Source organism: Helianthus annuus, chromosome 17 (genome assembly GCF_002127325.2).
Source record: "Helianthus annuus cultivar XRQ/B chromosome 17, HanXRQr2.0-SUNRISE, whole genome shotgun sequence".
Taxonomy (NCBI): Eukaryota; Viridiplantae; Streptophyta; class Magnoliopsida; order Asterales; family Asteraceae; genus Helianthus; species Helianthus annuus.
Genome location: NC_035449.2, coordinates 162,129,405 through 162,145,532, shown reverse-complemented (window position 1 = coordinate 162,145,532; position 16,128 = coordinate 162,129,405). Strand labels below are relative to the sequence as shown.

General features: G+C 35.8%; 1 protein-coding gene across 2 annotated transcripts; it reads right to left on the bottom strand.

Moving 5' to 3' along the window:
- Positions 1–7,386: 7,386 nt before the first annotated feature.
- Positions 7,387–15,468, bottom strand: LOC110926683 (protein trichome birefringence-like 38). Of its 2 annotated transcripts, XM_035986517.1 has the most exons (6): positions 15,324–15,468; positions 14,964–15,223; positions 9,420–9,594; positions 9,151–9,326; positions 8,919–9,077; positions 7,628–7,916 (listed from the first exon to the last, which is right to left on the bottom strand). In XM_035986517.1, the coding sequence occupies exons 2-6, from the start codon at positions 15,218–15,220 to the stop codon at positions 7,628–7,630; spliced, it is 1,056 nt and encodes a 351-aa protein (XP_035842410.1). In that variant the 5' UTR covers positions 15,221–15,223; positions 15,324–15,468. The 2 variants fall into 2 exon arrangements, with proteins under 2 accessions (XP_022026099.1, XP_035842410.1); XM_022170407.2 differs by lacking the exon at positions 15,324–15,468 and having other exon boundaries at positions 7,387–7,916; positions 14,964–15,316.
- Between the last annotated feature and the right edge of the window lie 660 nt (positions 15,469–16,128).

Below are 16,128 nucleotides of genomic sequence, written 5' to 3'. Positions count from 1 at the left end.
TTAAAGAAATACGAATTTTATTTATGATCCAAGTCTCGGATTTTACAACGAAAAGACGACTACAATAATACAAGATTTCCAAAAATAGCATTACAAGGCGAGCTTTCTAATTATGGAAAGTATGAAAAATCAGGGCGTTACACCTTAGGTGACACTAATCAGCTTCTAATGATCCTTGACAACACTTGTCATGATTTGCGAGCATCTTGATTAGTATAAATAGGTGATGATAGTGTTCTTCAAACTCACCCCTTCATATTTCACTCTAAATCTGATCTTGAGAGCTTTCCTGGATTTTGGGAGCAGCTTTTAATCCTTCTTATGAGTCCTTAAGTTCAGTAAGTATTCCTCCTTTGCTTAATTTCAATTATTTAGCTAATTTCCAACTAAAAGACAAACAGTTTGACTTTACGTTAGCCTTTCAGTTCTGACCATTATGGTCAAGTCAAAGTTCAATCCGAACTTTCCTACGTGATCGTAATAATGTTAGTATGATTCCCCTATGATCATACCTTCTGATAATCACGTTCAATAGGCGAAATGATGAGTAGCATGTTATGTTCAAAAAGTCAAAACTAGTAAAGTGCATTATACACTAAATGAACTTTAAACTATCGAAACCAAATATTTTGACACCATATTAGATTGTATGAACTAATATAACATATTTTGACATACTCAATTCATCATACCCAGTTTAGAACTCAGTTTTATATCGGAAGTCAAGCAGTTTGACTTTTGCTTTGACTTTCGATTCCTGCCCGTTTGGTCACCCTTAGAATCCGACCAAGCCCATTTTTATGACCATAGTAATAAAGAGAATAACCCTCTGAAGTTATACCTTATGGTTATGTCGTTTGGTTAGTCAAATGACGAGTCAACTTTAAATACTTTTAAAATGTCTAAAAGACCCTTTTTCGCATAAAAAAGTTTTAAACATGTATGGCCATTGTTTTTGACATCTAAACTGATCATACAACATTATTAAACATGTTTTGACATATCGAACTTGTCATAGGACTCATTCGACCAACAATCCTTAATTACGCATACAACCCGTTAAAGTGGTGTAATTCATTTAAACAAGTCATAACAAGTCAAAACACCATTAGACACTTTCCAATCAGAATGTAAGGTTTAGTAAACCATATTATACGAGACCCTTCGCTCGTTTGGTTAATAAACTACATTCTATCCATTCTTCCATTTAAGCCACGATACACACTAACTATATAACAATTCAACATAATTAGGACACACTTGCGCTTCGCATACACATTTTGACAAGACATCTACGCAAACCTGTGAGTACATAGTCCCCTCTTTTATGTTTTCAAATGTTTTGGGGTGATTCATATGTGCATATTATTATTTTCAAGATTTCAAAACATTATGTTTTATACACATAGTACCTTATCACTAAATTTCAAAACTATTACCTATGGCTTAAACAAAATGATTTCCTATATTTGTATGAAACTTGTTGGTGCGTAATTGTATTCATGTCTAAAATACATTCATTAACTCTGATAAAGCCGATCGGTAGTATGATATAGCGCTATAGGATTTGACACTCCATTCCCGCTTCCTAGGCCTGTTTGGAAGTTTGATTAGGGAATGAGAGAAACCGAATTAACCAAATGGATATACCTACGTGGTTAATCTATAACGTCATCGAATAAGGCTTCAATGTATTACCAAACAACCACAGGTGTTTATACAAAGTTTTCTAAATAATCCATACAATTTATCTTTTTGTTGGATACCAAATGTTTAGTTCTCAAAAACCAAAGTATACTTTATGTATGCTACAAATTCTAGTTATCAAAAACCAAAGTACGTATACTTTATGTATACAAATTCTATTACCAAAAACCAAAGTATACTTTATATATAATTATATATACTACAAGTTCTTTTATCAAAAACCAAAGTATTGCAACACTAGCTATTTTCACAACAAATCTTGATTACAAAACAAATTTTATACCAACTTTTACGATTGACCAAGGTATTGCAACAGTAACTTTTTGCCATATTCATGGCTACAAAACCTATGTTACTCACCAGCATTCAATGTTGACGTTATTTTCACATTTGTTCCAGGTATCACTACGTGTGATGATTATTCAAGTATGATACACGTAGGAATGGACTCGGGCCTTAGTTTCCATCAATCTAAAAACAAATTATTTGTAATCTTTGTGTTGAAAAACAATGTAATATAATGAAACTTTAGTACCATGTGTTATGAGTAATTTGTAACGTGGCTCCCCAACGTTTCCACCGCATGTTGTTTTTATACATGGTCGGGGTGTACATTTACCCCCATGCCACCACCACCAACATCACCGCCCTCACCACTAGCAACCCCACCAATATCTTCCTTGTCGTTCCTCTTTCCATTGTTTTCGTTACGTTTCTCTCATATCGTCGCAACCATTGCTGCAAGCCCACCACCGAACAATTGTTATTGTCGCCAACGTTGGCACCACCACCACCCCACTCTCATCATCAACAACGTCACAACCCTTCATTCGCTCACAGCTGCCGTTGCCACTCTTTTCTTCATTGTTACCCTCACTACATCTATCTTCCACGGTGGACGATGGTTATGGTGACAACCAAAGGGTGGCGATGGTGGTGGCTATGACTGTTCATTTTTATCCAAAACTCGAAACCCGACCCTAATTCAAAGCCACCCAAACCGAAGAAACCCGAACCCGAACAACCCGAACTTTGAATGGTTAGCAGGTCACTTTTTCCCTACCAAAAACCCGAACAACCCGACCCGAAAAACCCGCAACATGTAACCCGAAAAAAAACCTAAACATTTATTGCTATTATAAATATTATAATAGCATATTGTTAAATAATAGCATATTGTTAATTTTGGTTTGGAGTCTTTAATATATGAAACATTAATTTTGGGACTTTTAAATATTATAATAGCATATTGTTAAATAATGTTTGAACTTTGATGATATTTTTAAAGTAACAATATGAATTTCGATGATATCTTGTAAAAAAAACATTAATTTTTCATTTTACATCTAAACCCGAAAACTGAATAACCCAAACCCAAATAACCCAAAACTGACTAACCCGAACTTTAAATGGGTTGGTTATCGGGTCAATTTTCCTAGACAAAAACCCAAACAACCCAACCCGAAAAACCCGAAACCCGAAGAAAAAACCCGATGAACACCCCTAGTGGTGACACCTGGTAGGTCGTGAGTGGCGGTAAAGTCGTTTGTGCGAGTGACATCATCATTTGATACATTTTAATCTTTTTTGAAAATTTCATTTTCAAATATTTCATATTCCAATTCATTCACAAATTCTATTTCTTATTAAAAATAGTTCCATGAAGAAAACTTACTCTAACGTTTTGTACAGTCTCTCTCGAATATCATCATATTTGCCAAGAAGATGAATTTATATAGGGTAAATCATGAAACTAGGCAAGTTGGCTAAGAAAAATAGCAAACTAGGAATTGAATTTGTAGACTTGTAAAATAAGCAATCCAAAACAACAAAAAAAGGACAAATAAACAGAGCTAGGGATAAGCTTAGTATCAGTACCATAAGTACTGATTCTTGAAAATCACCAAAGTGGGTACCGTTACTGAAAATACTCGGTACGGTGTGGCCTTCAAATACCGGTACGTACCAAAACAAAAGTATCGGTCCCGAAAATGACAAAAGGTGGGTACCGAATTGGTACCAAAATGATTCAGTACGATAAATTCGGCACCGATTCGATTTCAGGATTTGGTACTATTTGCTCACCCCTATTCCATAACCTAGACTCCAATAAGTCAACACCTCTATAACACACACTTTAATTAAGTTGGCACCTCCATAGCCCACACTCTAAAATGGCAGCACCTCCATATCCCACACTCTAATACACCAGTACCTCCATAAGGGGAGGATGGGTGGTTCACTAGTGATAGATTCTATCACTCGTACTATCCAATCAAATCATGCCATGTCATCAACCAAATTTCTATCACTAGTGATAGAAATGTAGGGGGGTGGTATCACTAGTGATGGAATTCTATCACTCCCAATTTTTTTTAATTTTCATTTTAAAATTAGAAAAATTTAATTTTATTTTAAAACAAAATTATAAATCTCACTAATGTTTTTAATTTTTTATTTTAAATTAGAAATTAACAATAAAACACTAAAATTAAAAATTTCATTAAATTTAAAACATACTACTTCAATTTAACATACTAGAAACATACAATTAAAAAAAAAAAACCTACTCCTCGTCTGAATCAGGAAACTCCAAACCTAGAGAACCTACTAGTTCGATTAAATCGTATCTCAACCGAAAGTGAGTTTCTTCATTACGCAAATCTAGTTGGATATTTTGTGGAACTTGAACTTGTGTAGGAGGATCCGGCACCCAATCCGGGGATATTGCACGTCCGTCTTGTTTGATCAGCATATTGTGCAATATGATACATGCATACACTATGCTATGTATTGATTTCTTGGTCGTCAAACGAACCGGTCGGTGTAGTATACCCCATCTACCCTTTAAAACACCAAATGCCCTCTCAACATCTTTTCTTGCCGATTCTTGCAATTTTTTGAACGCCTTTTCTTTAGCCTCGACAGGAAATGAGGGAGCTTTCACAAAAACAGACCAAGACGGGTAGATACCATCCACAAGAAAAAAACCTCGTCTGTAATGTCGACCGTTAACATAGAAAGGAGAGGAAGGTGCGGTACCATCCGTTACGCTTTGGAACAACGGCGACGTGTGCAACACATTGATGTCGTTGTTTGAACCTGGAACACCGAAATACGAATGCCAAATCCATAAATCATTCGACGCCACCGCTTCTAGTATGATGGTTGGTCTTTTGATGTCTCCCCTAACATACGCCCCTCGCAACTCTCTTGGACAATTTTTCCACTCGATATGTGTACAATCGATGCTACCGAGCATCCCGGGAAAATGCCATCTAGCCTCGTGTGCGGCGTAAATACGTGAGATGTCGTGGCTCGTCGGTTTACGTAAAAACTCGTTAGCATACAACTTAATGACCGCATTGCAAAAAAATTGCAAACATTCACGTGAAGTTCTTTCAGACATAGCTAGGTATTCATCAGATTGATTGGGTGGGTGTCACGGCCCCCGGCCCGGTTTGACCCGTTTCAGGAGCCGCGGGACAGAAATCCCGTGGTATTTAAATTTTAGGCGACAGCGGAAGTCTTTTTATACAAAACAGGATCTTTTATTATTAAAACTGCTCGTTTTATAAATGAGGGATAAATCCCATAATTTACAATAATGTGATTTCACTGGAACTCTTTATTTTTCAAAACATGATTCTTTATTTATTTACACTGAGCCACTTTTCTAAGCTGGTAGTGCTTCCTGCCACTTTTCTTTGCTCACAACAGATTACCTGAAACATGTTTGAAAAAGGTTTTGTCAGCGGGGAAATACTGAGTGAGTTCATTCAGGTTTTAGGAAATGACCCATAGTTATAAATTACAGCATAAGAGCGATTACAATAGTTCATATCTTATTTTTATCTGGCTTTCTGTCACAATGGTGACAAGTCACAATGGTGACGATGGTCATACCACTATTAGGTCAATGAACTCTAATAGTGACGTTTCTCCCTAGTAGGTCAATGAACCTAACTGGGAGAAATAGTAATGTGCACAATACCCCACTAATCAATAAATCAAGATATCCACGACTTAGTCCCTGTAATTATAACACTTTGAAAATAAATTGAGGTATTGTAAAACAGTTGATAAAAAGAGAATGACTCACATTGCAGATTTAACGAGCAGAGTATAAGCCTTACTGATTTGCCTGTGATTAACCTAATTTAAATAATAATGCACACACACAACCGGGTTAGTGATCAATACAGCATTTACGATAACTCACGAGATCAAATTCTCACAACGAACGACAAAGTGCGATACTTAAACATCCATCGATTTAACGACGAACGACAAAGTATAACCCTATGTGGGCGGCACTTAAACATCCATTGGATATATTGATCAGTCGGAAAATGAATCGTAATAGCGATTGAGTTATTACCCTGATTGCGGCAGCACTTCGTGAATCGTGTGTGTTTGTGAACGATTTCTATGATATCTCAGAGCATAATTCGAATTTTAACGTCGTTTCAGTGTCAGAATTCAAGTCCCAAGGCCCTCTATTTATACATAAAAATTGCACCTCCCGCTAGTCGCGGAAGAATCCGTGTCGCGTGCCGCGTATCGCCTGTGGTGACATTTTTAGGGTAGGGTAGGTACGTGTCCAACTAGCTCAGGTGAGTCGACAGTTTCGATAAATTCAATTTAGACAGCGAATTCGAAGGATAATCGTCAACTAGGTTTTACCCCCCCCCCCTGAGTTTTAGGGGCCCTGATCCTGATTCCGATTGTTCTGAAAATTTTAGGGCTAATGCAGAATTACTTGGGTGTCTCAATTAGGGTTTTCTTATTGACTAATTATCGTCCTAATTATTGATTTTAGTGACAGTTGTTACAGTGGGTTACCTATCGCTAGTTGGCGAATGGCGGACGTGCATTTTTGTATCGGCGTGAAACTTGGTTTGCCCCTCGCATCGTAACGTTCTTGAAACCATTCCTCGCTTGCTTCGATGTCTCCAACAATCTTTAAAAATAATTCTTTGGGTAAACGAAACCGATCTCTAAACGTTTCGGTATTGTATAGCGGGTTTTCCACAAAATAATCGTTCATCAAAACTTCGTTGGCACGTATACGATCACGGTCGACCATCTTCTTCTTTGGGCGGGACAACTCGGCATCAAGCTCGTTATACACCGACACAAAATATTTTAGCGTCTCGTTGTCGGAAGACGACTCGGTATCGGTATCGCTAGACATCGGAAACGTCGAATCCGTAGGGAATTCCATTTGAGAAAGATATAAAAATTGTGTGAAATGGGTTTAAATTGGTTTAAAATATGTAGATTGGTGTGTGTAAAATGGTTAAAATGTAGATATATAAATAGATAAAATGGTTAATTTTTTTTAAATGCTTGTTACCATTTTAAAACGGTCAAAAAATAAACAAACGGTCGAAATTTTCAACTCCACAACGCATGCTCGGTTCAATGCGTTTTATTTACCACGCGTGGTGGTAAGGGGGGCGGCGGTGTTCCCGTGATAGTTCAACGCGTTGTGGGGTGGTATAACGGACCACCCCGTGTGGCCTAATGTTGGGTTAATCGACTTTGTTCATGGGTCAACGGGTCGGATCTCAATTGGGTCGGACATAAACGGGTCTGAACCAAATGTGTATAACTAGGGTCAGAACCAACACATACCCCACATTCCGATAAGTCCGCACCTCCATAGGCCACAAATTTAAAAGTCAATGCTTATCTTGATAACTTACTTGGTCAACATGTCTATTTTCATGATTTCTCAATTGGTATACGGTATACCTTACAAATTCTATTGAATGAGAAAGCTACCATGTTTCCCTTTTATCCCAAATATCAAATTTAGTTTTCCTTTCAGCCTAACAAAGCACAATCTTGATATGATCATAGAAGTTGTTCAATGCTTCGACATTTGATATACAAAGCATCCAAAAGAGGGGGTTCAAACAAGAGCAGCAGCTAGAAGTTGGTTCCATGTGTCTGGAACACCGGAAACACACCAATGTGTACAATCCATTCCTCTGAAGGCATTAAAACTGCTTGGATGTGCATCTTTTCTCAATTGTGACAATCTGGTGATGTTGAGCAATGACACTTGTTTTCTAACACCACTCAAAACTTGCTCTACCACCTTCTCCGCTAGCGGTATGCCGCCAGAGTACATTGATCCTTTTATGGGAAGCATTTCCTTGGCACAGTTTGTCACACCAGTCATGTTCCAGTCTGCCCCACTGCACAAGTTTTGATTTAACTCATCAATAATTCCATAAAAACTTAGTGTGAGGAAACAAGCAATACTATGATTGAAAATAAAACGTAGATGTAAGCATAGCCAACTTTACAAATATTGGTTGATTTAATTTTTTTACCATTAATTAAATGAGTCGTAATATTGTAAAAATAAGAAACTTAATTTCTTTAGTTTCTTTTAGCTATTCATCAAATTTCGTAATTAACTTCTTGTTGTGTGTATATCTTTTAGAATGGTATTAAATGGATCGTGATTGATGGTTGAGGAGTTGAACCCAATAAAAACTCATATATGACATGATATTTCGTGCAAGACACACAACCTAAACATGACACAAGTTTTTGTCAATTCACACAAATACGACTTTTTTAACCTGATTTTTTTTTTAAATTGTATTAATACTTTAAAATATACGAAATAAAAAACACAATTTATGAATAATGAATTCAGAGTTTCACACTAGGCCAACAGCTTTCCAAGGGGGAATGCTCTATTTTAACTGTGAAAACTAATACTTATTTATATCACATAGAAGACTCAATTAGGTTACACTATAACATAACTTTAGACTATGTACTCATATACATGAAAATATAATATACAATTGTTATAAATTTTTTAATTAGGAATAAATCTGAACATAATATACCGGCCTAGTATAAACTTCTAATGTGCTTAAAAAACATTCAAATTTAAATCAAAAAGTGAAAGAATCTTTTAATTAGGAATAAATCTAAAACATAACATACCGGCCTAGTATAAACTTCGAATGTGCTTAAAAAACATTCAAAGTTGAATCAAAAAGTGAAAGAATGACGTAAATTTTAAAAGGTTACTTTATGTGTGCGTAAACTAGCATTCTTTGATGCAGATTTTTTATTAAAAAGTTTATATTTAAAATGTTATTTTCAATGATAATGAGGGGGAATTGAAGTTGCATAGTGTGAACTATCTATTGTATAAAAGAGTTAGAAAACGTTACTTGTAATGAGAAGGGGAGACTCCTTGAAAAAACACCTTCGTTCTCTCAGTGTTCACATCCAAATTGACCCAATTCGCCCAAGTTTTTAAAGCCTCACGAAACGCAACCATCCGATCCATGTCCTTCATTATACGCGTGCCTATTTTTATATAGTCCCATCTACATCAAATCATAATGCATGTGAGTAAACTATATATTGTTATAACTGTAATCACATGTCATATAAACATACGGTTGTTTTTCTCCAACGCGGTACCACCAAAGCCACGTATTAAAGATTAAAACATCGTTTTGCTTCCATACATCTCCATCTGTAATCGAATCCAGTTTCAAAACCCGACCATATTTCTCCTCAACAATGTCAACCAAGTAGTGAGACAAGAACATCGAAATTGAAACTCCAAAATCCTACAATTCAACATTATTGCATGTTCATTAACATTCTAAAAAGCGTATTTTTAATAAACAATGATTAGAAGTTACATCGATATGGTAACTAACCTCAAACTTGACAGTTGTAGTCGAGTTAACAGTTTCTGTTGTGATAATGGATTGTGGTGGCAAGGCAGCATGAAGAAGGCACACCATCGATTGCCACTGGTTTAAGCTTATCGAATCTCCGATATACATAATTTTCTTGCCGCTCATTTTTCTTAGGAAATTTTCGGCATCAAATCTGCAAGTAAAATTGAGTAAATCTATAAGTTGTGTTTTGTAAGTAGTTCTAAGCCTTACATTTTCGTACTTATGTCAAACCTAAGTTAATTGCAAAATAAAATCATTCACATCATGAAATGTTATCACCACCCACAAAAATGTTTGTATTTGTTAAAGCTCGCACCCCATATATGGTACTGGTTATCACCACCCACAAAAATGTTTGTATTTGTTAAAGCTCGCACCCCATATATGGTACCAAAAATTCGCCGCTTATATGGTTTCTCTTGGGTTTCGAAACAACCTAATAATTTATATAACTCATACCTATTTGTCCATAGACATGGTCCCGATACAACTTTTTGAGTGTTATCGTGAGTGATCATATCATTCTTGATTACCCCTCAAATGATATGCTTCGTCATACTATCACGACTCTTATCTCTAAGTTTTGAAAGACCTATTTAGAACAATTATAGGTGCATTGTATCACAAACAAAGTATACTGTACACTAGACTGAGCATATATATACGTCCAACTTGGGATGACAAAAAGAACTTAAACCAAACAATGAAAACCAAAAACAAACACATTCAGGTCAGGACTAGGTCGGGTTTTTTGGTACAGGACTCGTATGGGGTTTTATAAAAAAAATTGTCGGTTTAAATTCGACGACGGTGCTAGGTGATCCTCAAATCGCTTAACTAAAACAAATACCAAACTCGTTTACCCACACCAAAACTGAATATCTGATTATAATAGATAGACAATGCTTAACAATTTACTAAGTAATTAAACACGAATATTCGTGTCTTTTTAGTTTCCTTTGTGGTTCTAAGTCTATCATAACTTGTAACACTCTAGCCAAATCCCACACCAGCTATAGACAAAAGAGATTCTTGGTTTAAAAGGATTGTCCCGCCTCAAAATATGGAGGTTATGGTATGTAACTACTTTGATGGTACGAGAGATCGGATATTACATAACTACTTTGATCTTTGACCTTTTATGGTGGTTATGGTATGTAAGTGATGTTATTATGTTTGACTTATTAAAGTTATTAGAAACATAGTAGCATTAAAAATATAAAGTTTGTGGTGGTGTACTTCAAGGTAGCTTTGAGATGGGGTTGTGAGCGAGTTTAAGTGAGGCTTGATCCTAACAAGAAAACTTTACGAACCTGACAATAATGAGTAATCGGTTGGGGACTAAGTTTGGGATAAGGTTTTACAATCAAGGTTGAGATTATGAATACCAAAACCCATCCAAACCCTACCTACTTTTATCTTGATGTCCAATTGCAAGTTGTATACTATTCTTGTTAACCCAATGTTGGCTTTACACGCCTCTCGTTAAGGATCATTGAGTTTATCTAAGTATATGTGCCTTAAAGTACTTAATCTTCACACAAACAAGACATGTAGTCTAACATGTGTCTTTATTCATGCATAATTCACAACATTCACATTTCAACTTTCTCAAACGCATCATTCTTAACCTAGGACATGAAAAATCATGGAATGCAACTTCCTATACCAACTACCACTCATCTAACAACATACTTTGGCATAGACTGAGAAGTGTGTCAAGATGCACGTAATCGAGACCTATTTATGGTGTGATCTTAGGTGATAGATTATTAGGTACTCTAAATGCTAAGACAATACCTCCAATAAGTGTTGAAGTTGAATATTGTGAGATAGTGATTGTTGTCACACAAACATGTTAGCTAGGTAATATGCAGCTTTAGTTGTATTGCTTGTTACTTTAAGAAACTATGTCTAATGTGATAACGTCAATGAGGTATAAAGTTCTACACATGATCAATGTGAAAAGTATATTGATACTAAAGTTCATTTTCTTTGGTGGGGGATTCCATCTTTTAACTCCCCTCACCTCCCCTAACCAACCATCAATTATAGAATTTCACCTTAATTTCTTCCTAGGGTTTTCTGGACTCTCCTAAACAAACAGGGTGGAGTTCCCTAGACTTCACTAAACCCTTTCTTGTGAACAATTAATTTAGTACAAAAAAGGTGAGGTGCCATCACTTGGTTGGGGAAATGCTTTGTACCTCATTCTTCCTGATCCATCCACATTCCTTGATCGAGAACTTTTTCGGGGCCCAAGGAACACGGGCTGTTGTTCCCTAATGTTATCGCTCAACATGGCCCGCATCATGCAAGGAGTGCACTTTGTGCACCCTTAGGAAAAAAGTTGATATAAGTCAGTTTCAAACCCTTTATGTTACATTTGTTGAAAAATACGTGGGAATGGATGAGTTTTGCTTTCACATGTGACGTTTTGTTAGAAATTTATGTGAAAAAAAAGAGTGAATTTCAAATTTTGTCCTTTATCTTTATAACCCTTTTCAGGCGTTGTCCTTTGTCTTTAAAATTGACGAGTTTTATACTTTATGTTTTGAAATGTTGCACGTTATGTCCTTTAAGCCTAACTAGGTTAATTTTTTCTGTTAAATCTGATCACTCAAGGGCATTTTTGTCTTTTTACCAATTACTTTAGAAATAACTTAATAAATAAAACAAAAACAAATTTAAAAAACTAAAACACTCACACATCTCCTCTTTCTCTCAATCACCACTCCCAACCAGCCAGATCTAAGCACATCATCCGCAACTGAATCCATAATCTCCTGTATTGTGTTCGCTTTATCAATAACATTTCTGAAACCGAGATCAACACCGCAAATCGTATCCAACTTCAACAGCAATAACGTTAGGGTTCCGTTTACTCGTAATCGTTCATTCGCATCTGTTCGAATCAAATTTGCGATTTCTATATCGTTAACACTCATTTCATCTTCACATACCTGATTTCTTATTGACGGGATCTTGTTAATGCTTTTTCTCACTAAAAATCCACTAAAAATCCCCTTAACACTAACTGAATCTTCAACACCTGCTGATTCGTTGGATAATGATGACGGTTTTTGTGGTTGTTTGGATGAAAAGAAGTGTAGCGGTAATGCAACTAAATCTGAGGATGTATAACTACTGAAGAATGGATCGTTGAACATGAGTTTGATTGTAAAGGTGAGATGGAATTTGTGTATATGACCAAACCTAGAAGAAGCATAAAGAAAGAAAGTGGGTGTTGATTAATCAACAAAATTCGTAATTCAATAAGCAAGTGGGTGTTTAGATTGTGAGCCACAACATCCTATTTTGGCTTACGATTGAAGTTTCTAGGATTTTGAAATTGGGGGTTTTTTGATTTGTGGGTTTTGAACTTGGGGAGAGGGTGTGGGTTATGGGTTGTGTTGTGCTGGTTGGGTGGTGGTTGTAAACCGGTGGTGGCTGGTTGTGAGGGGTGGGTGGGTGGTGGTGGCAGGTGGGAATGGTGGTTGAGAAGGAGAGGAAGATCGGAGAAAAAGTGTTTTAGCATTTGTTATATTTATATTCGAGTTAACTTTCATTTATTAACCTTATTTTTAAAGTAATTGGTAAAAAGACTAAATTGCCCTTGAGTGATCAGATTTAACAGGAAAAATTAACCAGGTTAGGCTTAAAGGACATAATGTGCAACATTTCAAAACATAAAGTATAAAACTCGTCAATTTTAAAGACAAAGGACAGCGCCTGAAAATGGGTATAAAGATAAAGGACAAAATTTGAAATTCACTCGAAAAAAAAATATAAACTTAGAATTCTTTTTATTATAAGTCTAGTTGTTTCAACTTTGTAATCATATTGGAAGGTGTTTTAGTAAGGGCGGACCCAAGCTTTGGTTTGGGTGGGTGGGCGTCCCTTTGAAAAAAAAAATTAGTATATTTTCAAGGTAAAAATCCTGACTGCAGCCCTTGAAAATTTGATTGAACTCTTCGTTCGCATCCCTAGAAAATAATTCATGTATCCGCTATTGTATTTTAGTAAAAAAAATATTAGATGAAACACAAAAGTTGGATACTTCAAAATCCATTTAACAAAACAATAAAGTTGGGTCTTTTAGTTAAAATACTTAAAGGTTTTGGCTTATGGAGAATGAGGTGTTTCAACTCATAGGTTTATGGAGAATAAGGTGTTTCAACTCATTTTCAAGTATAAATACTAAAGTGAGCCAAACAACACCAACTCTCTAGAGTTCCCAACTTTCTCTCCAAAGAATTTCTAACAATTCTTTGATCAATCTTCTTCTCTTTTCTTTTGGATAAAATTTGGGTTTGTGAGCCATCTTTGGCTGTACATATTACTCTGGTTGTTTTACCCTTTAGACAATGTGTTTGTGCAAGAGAAGACACGAAATTTGTTTTTAAGGGGCCCGTATCGAACACTTTTCTTCAGCCACAACCGTTCAAGGATTAGTTTGCTCGTTTTGTAGTCAAGAACACCTTCCATTATGAATTTAAAGTTGAGAGAACTAAAGTTGAATAAAAAGAATTCTAAGTTTATATTTTTTTCTCTCATAAATGAATTCTTCATAAATGCTATTTGTCATCTATGTTTAATGATTTCTGCTATATTTTGAATGTATAATCTCTTCCCATTTCAACTATGGTGGTGGACTAGCTAGTATACCAAATATAATAGTATATTCCTATCCCATTTGCTTAACACGCCCTAAAATTTTGGTGTATCATTGCTTATTTATGCCTTGTTTATACTCATTCAAGACGAAAACTATACAAAAGATTTTTAGTATAACCATCACACATGAACATATTGTGACAATCCAAACGAGGCGTAAAGAAAAACAAAGTTACTTGTACGTTTAGATTAGGACTAAACACGTATCTACTTTTATAACGTCTAAACTACACCTATCTATTTACTTTTATAGATTGTTTGTTTCTCTTAAAACATTTTTAAGGAAAATTTACTATAGTTATACCATATAAATTAAACAATTTGTTCAAAACAAATTGGCTACTTTACCATATAAATGAGAATATTAGATTAAAATACCTTGACGTTATCATTTCTTTAATAAGGAAATCTTTTTATCCAATTTCGTAACCATTCACGTGGTCGAATATTTAAAAACAGTGATCTTTTTACTTGGTAAACTATTAGAAAAGTAACAGCGATCTTTTTACTTGGTAAAAAAAACACACATAATATGCAAAAAAGGGCAATCTTCTATGTAAACACCTTAAGCACAAAACAGCGAAACTAGGTCTCCGCTAACTCTCCGGCCATTGAAATTCGACCCTACGACCACCTCGTAAGAAAGCCGGTGGTCTTTTTTATGTAAAAACTTAAATAGTAGTCGACAAGAAAAAGAAAAAAAAACCTTATGTTAAACAAATTTTAGATCTCATAAGTAACACAACTAAAAAGTTGATATTCCGTATACTTATGTTTGTTTGCCTCAACAGAATTCCGTATATTTATGTTTGTTTGCATAATTGCATGTAGTTCTATACGTACCTTGGCAAGTTGCAATGGTCGGGCTGCCATCTGAAATTTAGGTAGCTTCGATCGGGGCGTCCATATTTGATGCAGTCGTATTCCTTTCGAATGTGAGGACATTTGGAGGAATCATACATAGGATACGACTCATCGTACACCCATCTTCCTTGGTACAACTCGCACTTATCACCATCATTTGATGTTGCTGATCCGGAAACAAGTGCACACAAAATAACAATTGCACACCAACATCCTCCTTCGATCCCACGACCCATCACCTATTCACACACACAAAAAAGTATACGTATACGGAGAGAAAGTGAGATTTAGAGAGAGAGAGAGAGCGAGACTTTTGTTTGAAAATGTGATCTGGATTACCTGGACGACCACTTGAATGAATTATTCGGGGAGGTCAAATCTACGATTTAATTATGTAACTTTTTTGTCTTTAATGCAGATCAACTACATTAAAGTACTTTCTAAATAAATAATTCTACGAAATTTATGACTCACAAGCATTTCCTTATTAATATTACTAATGAATGAAAAAGAAATTTGGGTAAAAATACATTTTGGCAATGAGTTAGTGGTGGAGTGGTTGGGGAAAGAATTGGTGGTCCTTGTGACTTGGGTTCGATTCTCACTCTTCTCATTATTTTCTACGGCATCCAGCTGAAGAGCGAATACGGGTGGCATCAGTTCGATTTGGATGGGAGGCGAGATTTTACCGATTATTCCACTGCCGTGCCTTCGGGCGGGTGGAGATCGGGTTTCTGCGCATCGGGGAGAACCAAGGGGCTGGCGGCGGTCGAGTAGTCGACCTTGGCCACAGCGCCAGGTATCACGATGGTTGACGAGTCGTTCTTTACTGTTCAAAAAAAATACATTTTGACCAAAAAAAAAATATGCTTGTAAACGAATATGAATAGAGAATATTCGTCTCATTCCTTTAAGAAAGTGAATATGTTTGTGTTCATTAATGGCAAAAAAGATGGTTAACGAACACAAATAGTCAAAGGTGAACGAATATAATAGAACATAAATGAACAAATATAAACGAACATAATTGAGCGAACACCAACTAAAAGTAAACTTGGACATTAATTATATAACAAACTAGTAAAACTAGACTGTGTTGTATTTGACGATATTTTAATTTCATGAGACTAAATTTTGACTGTAT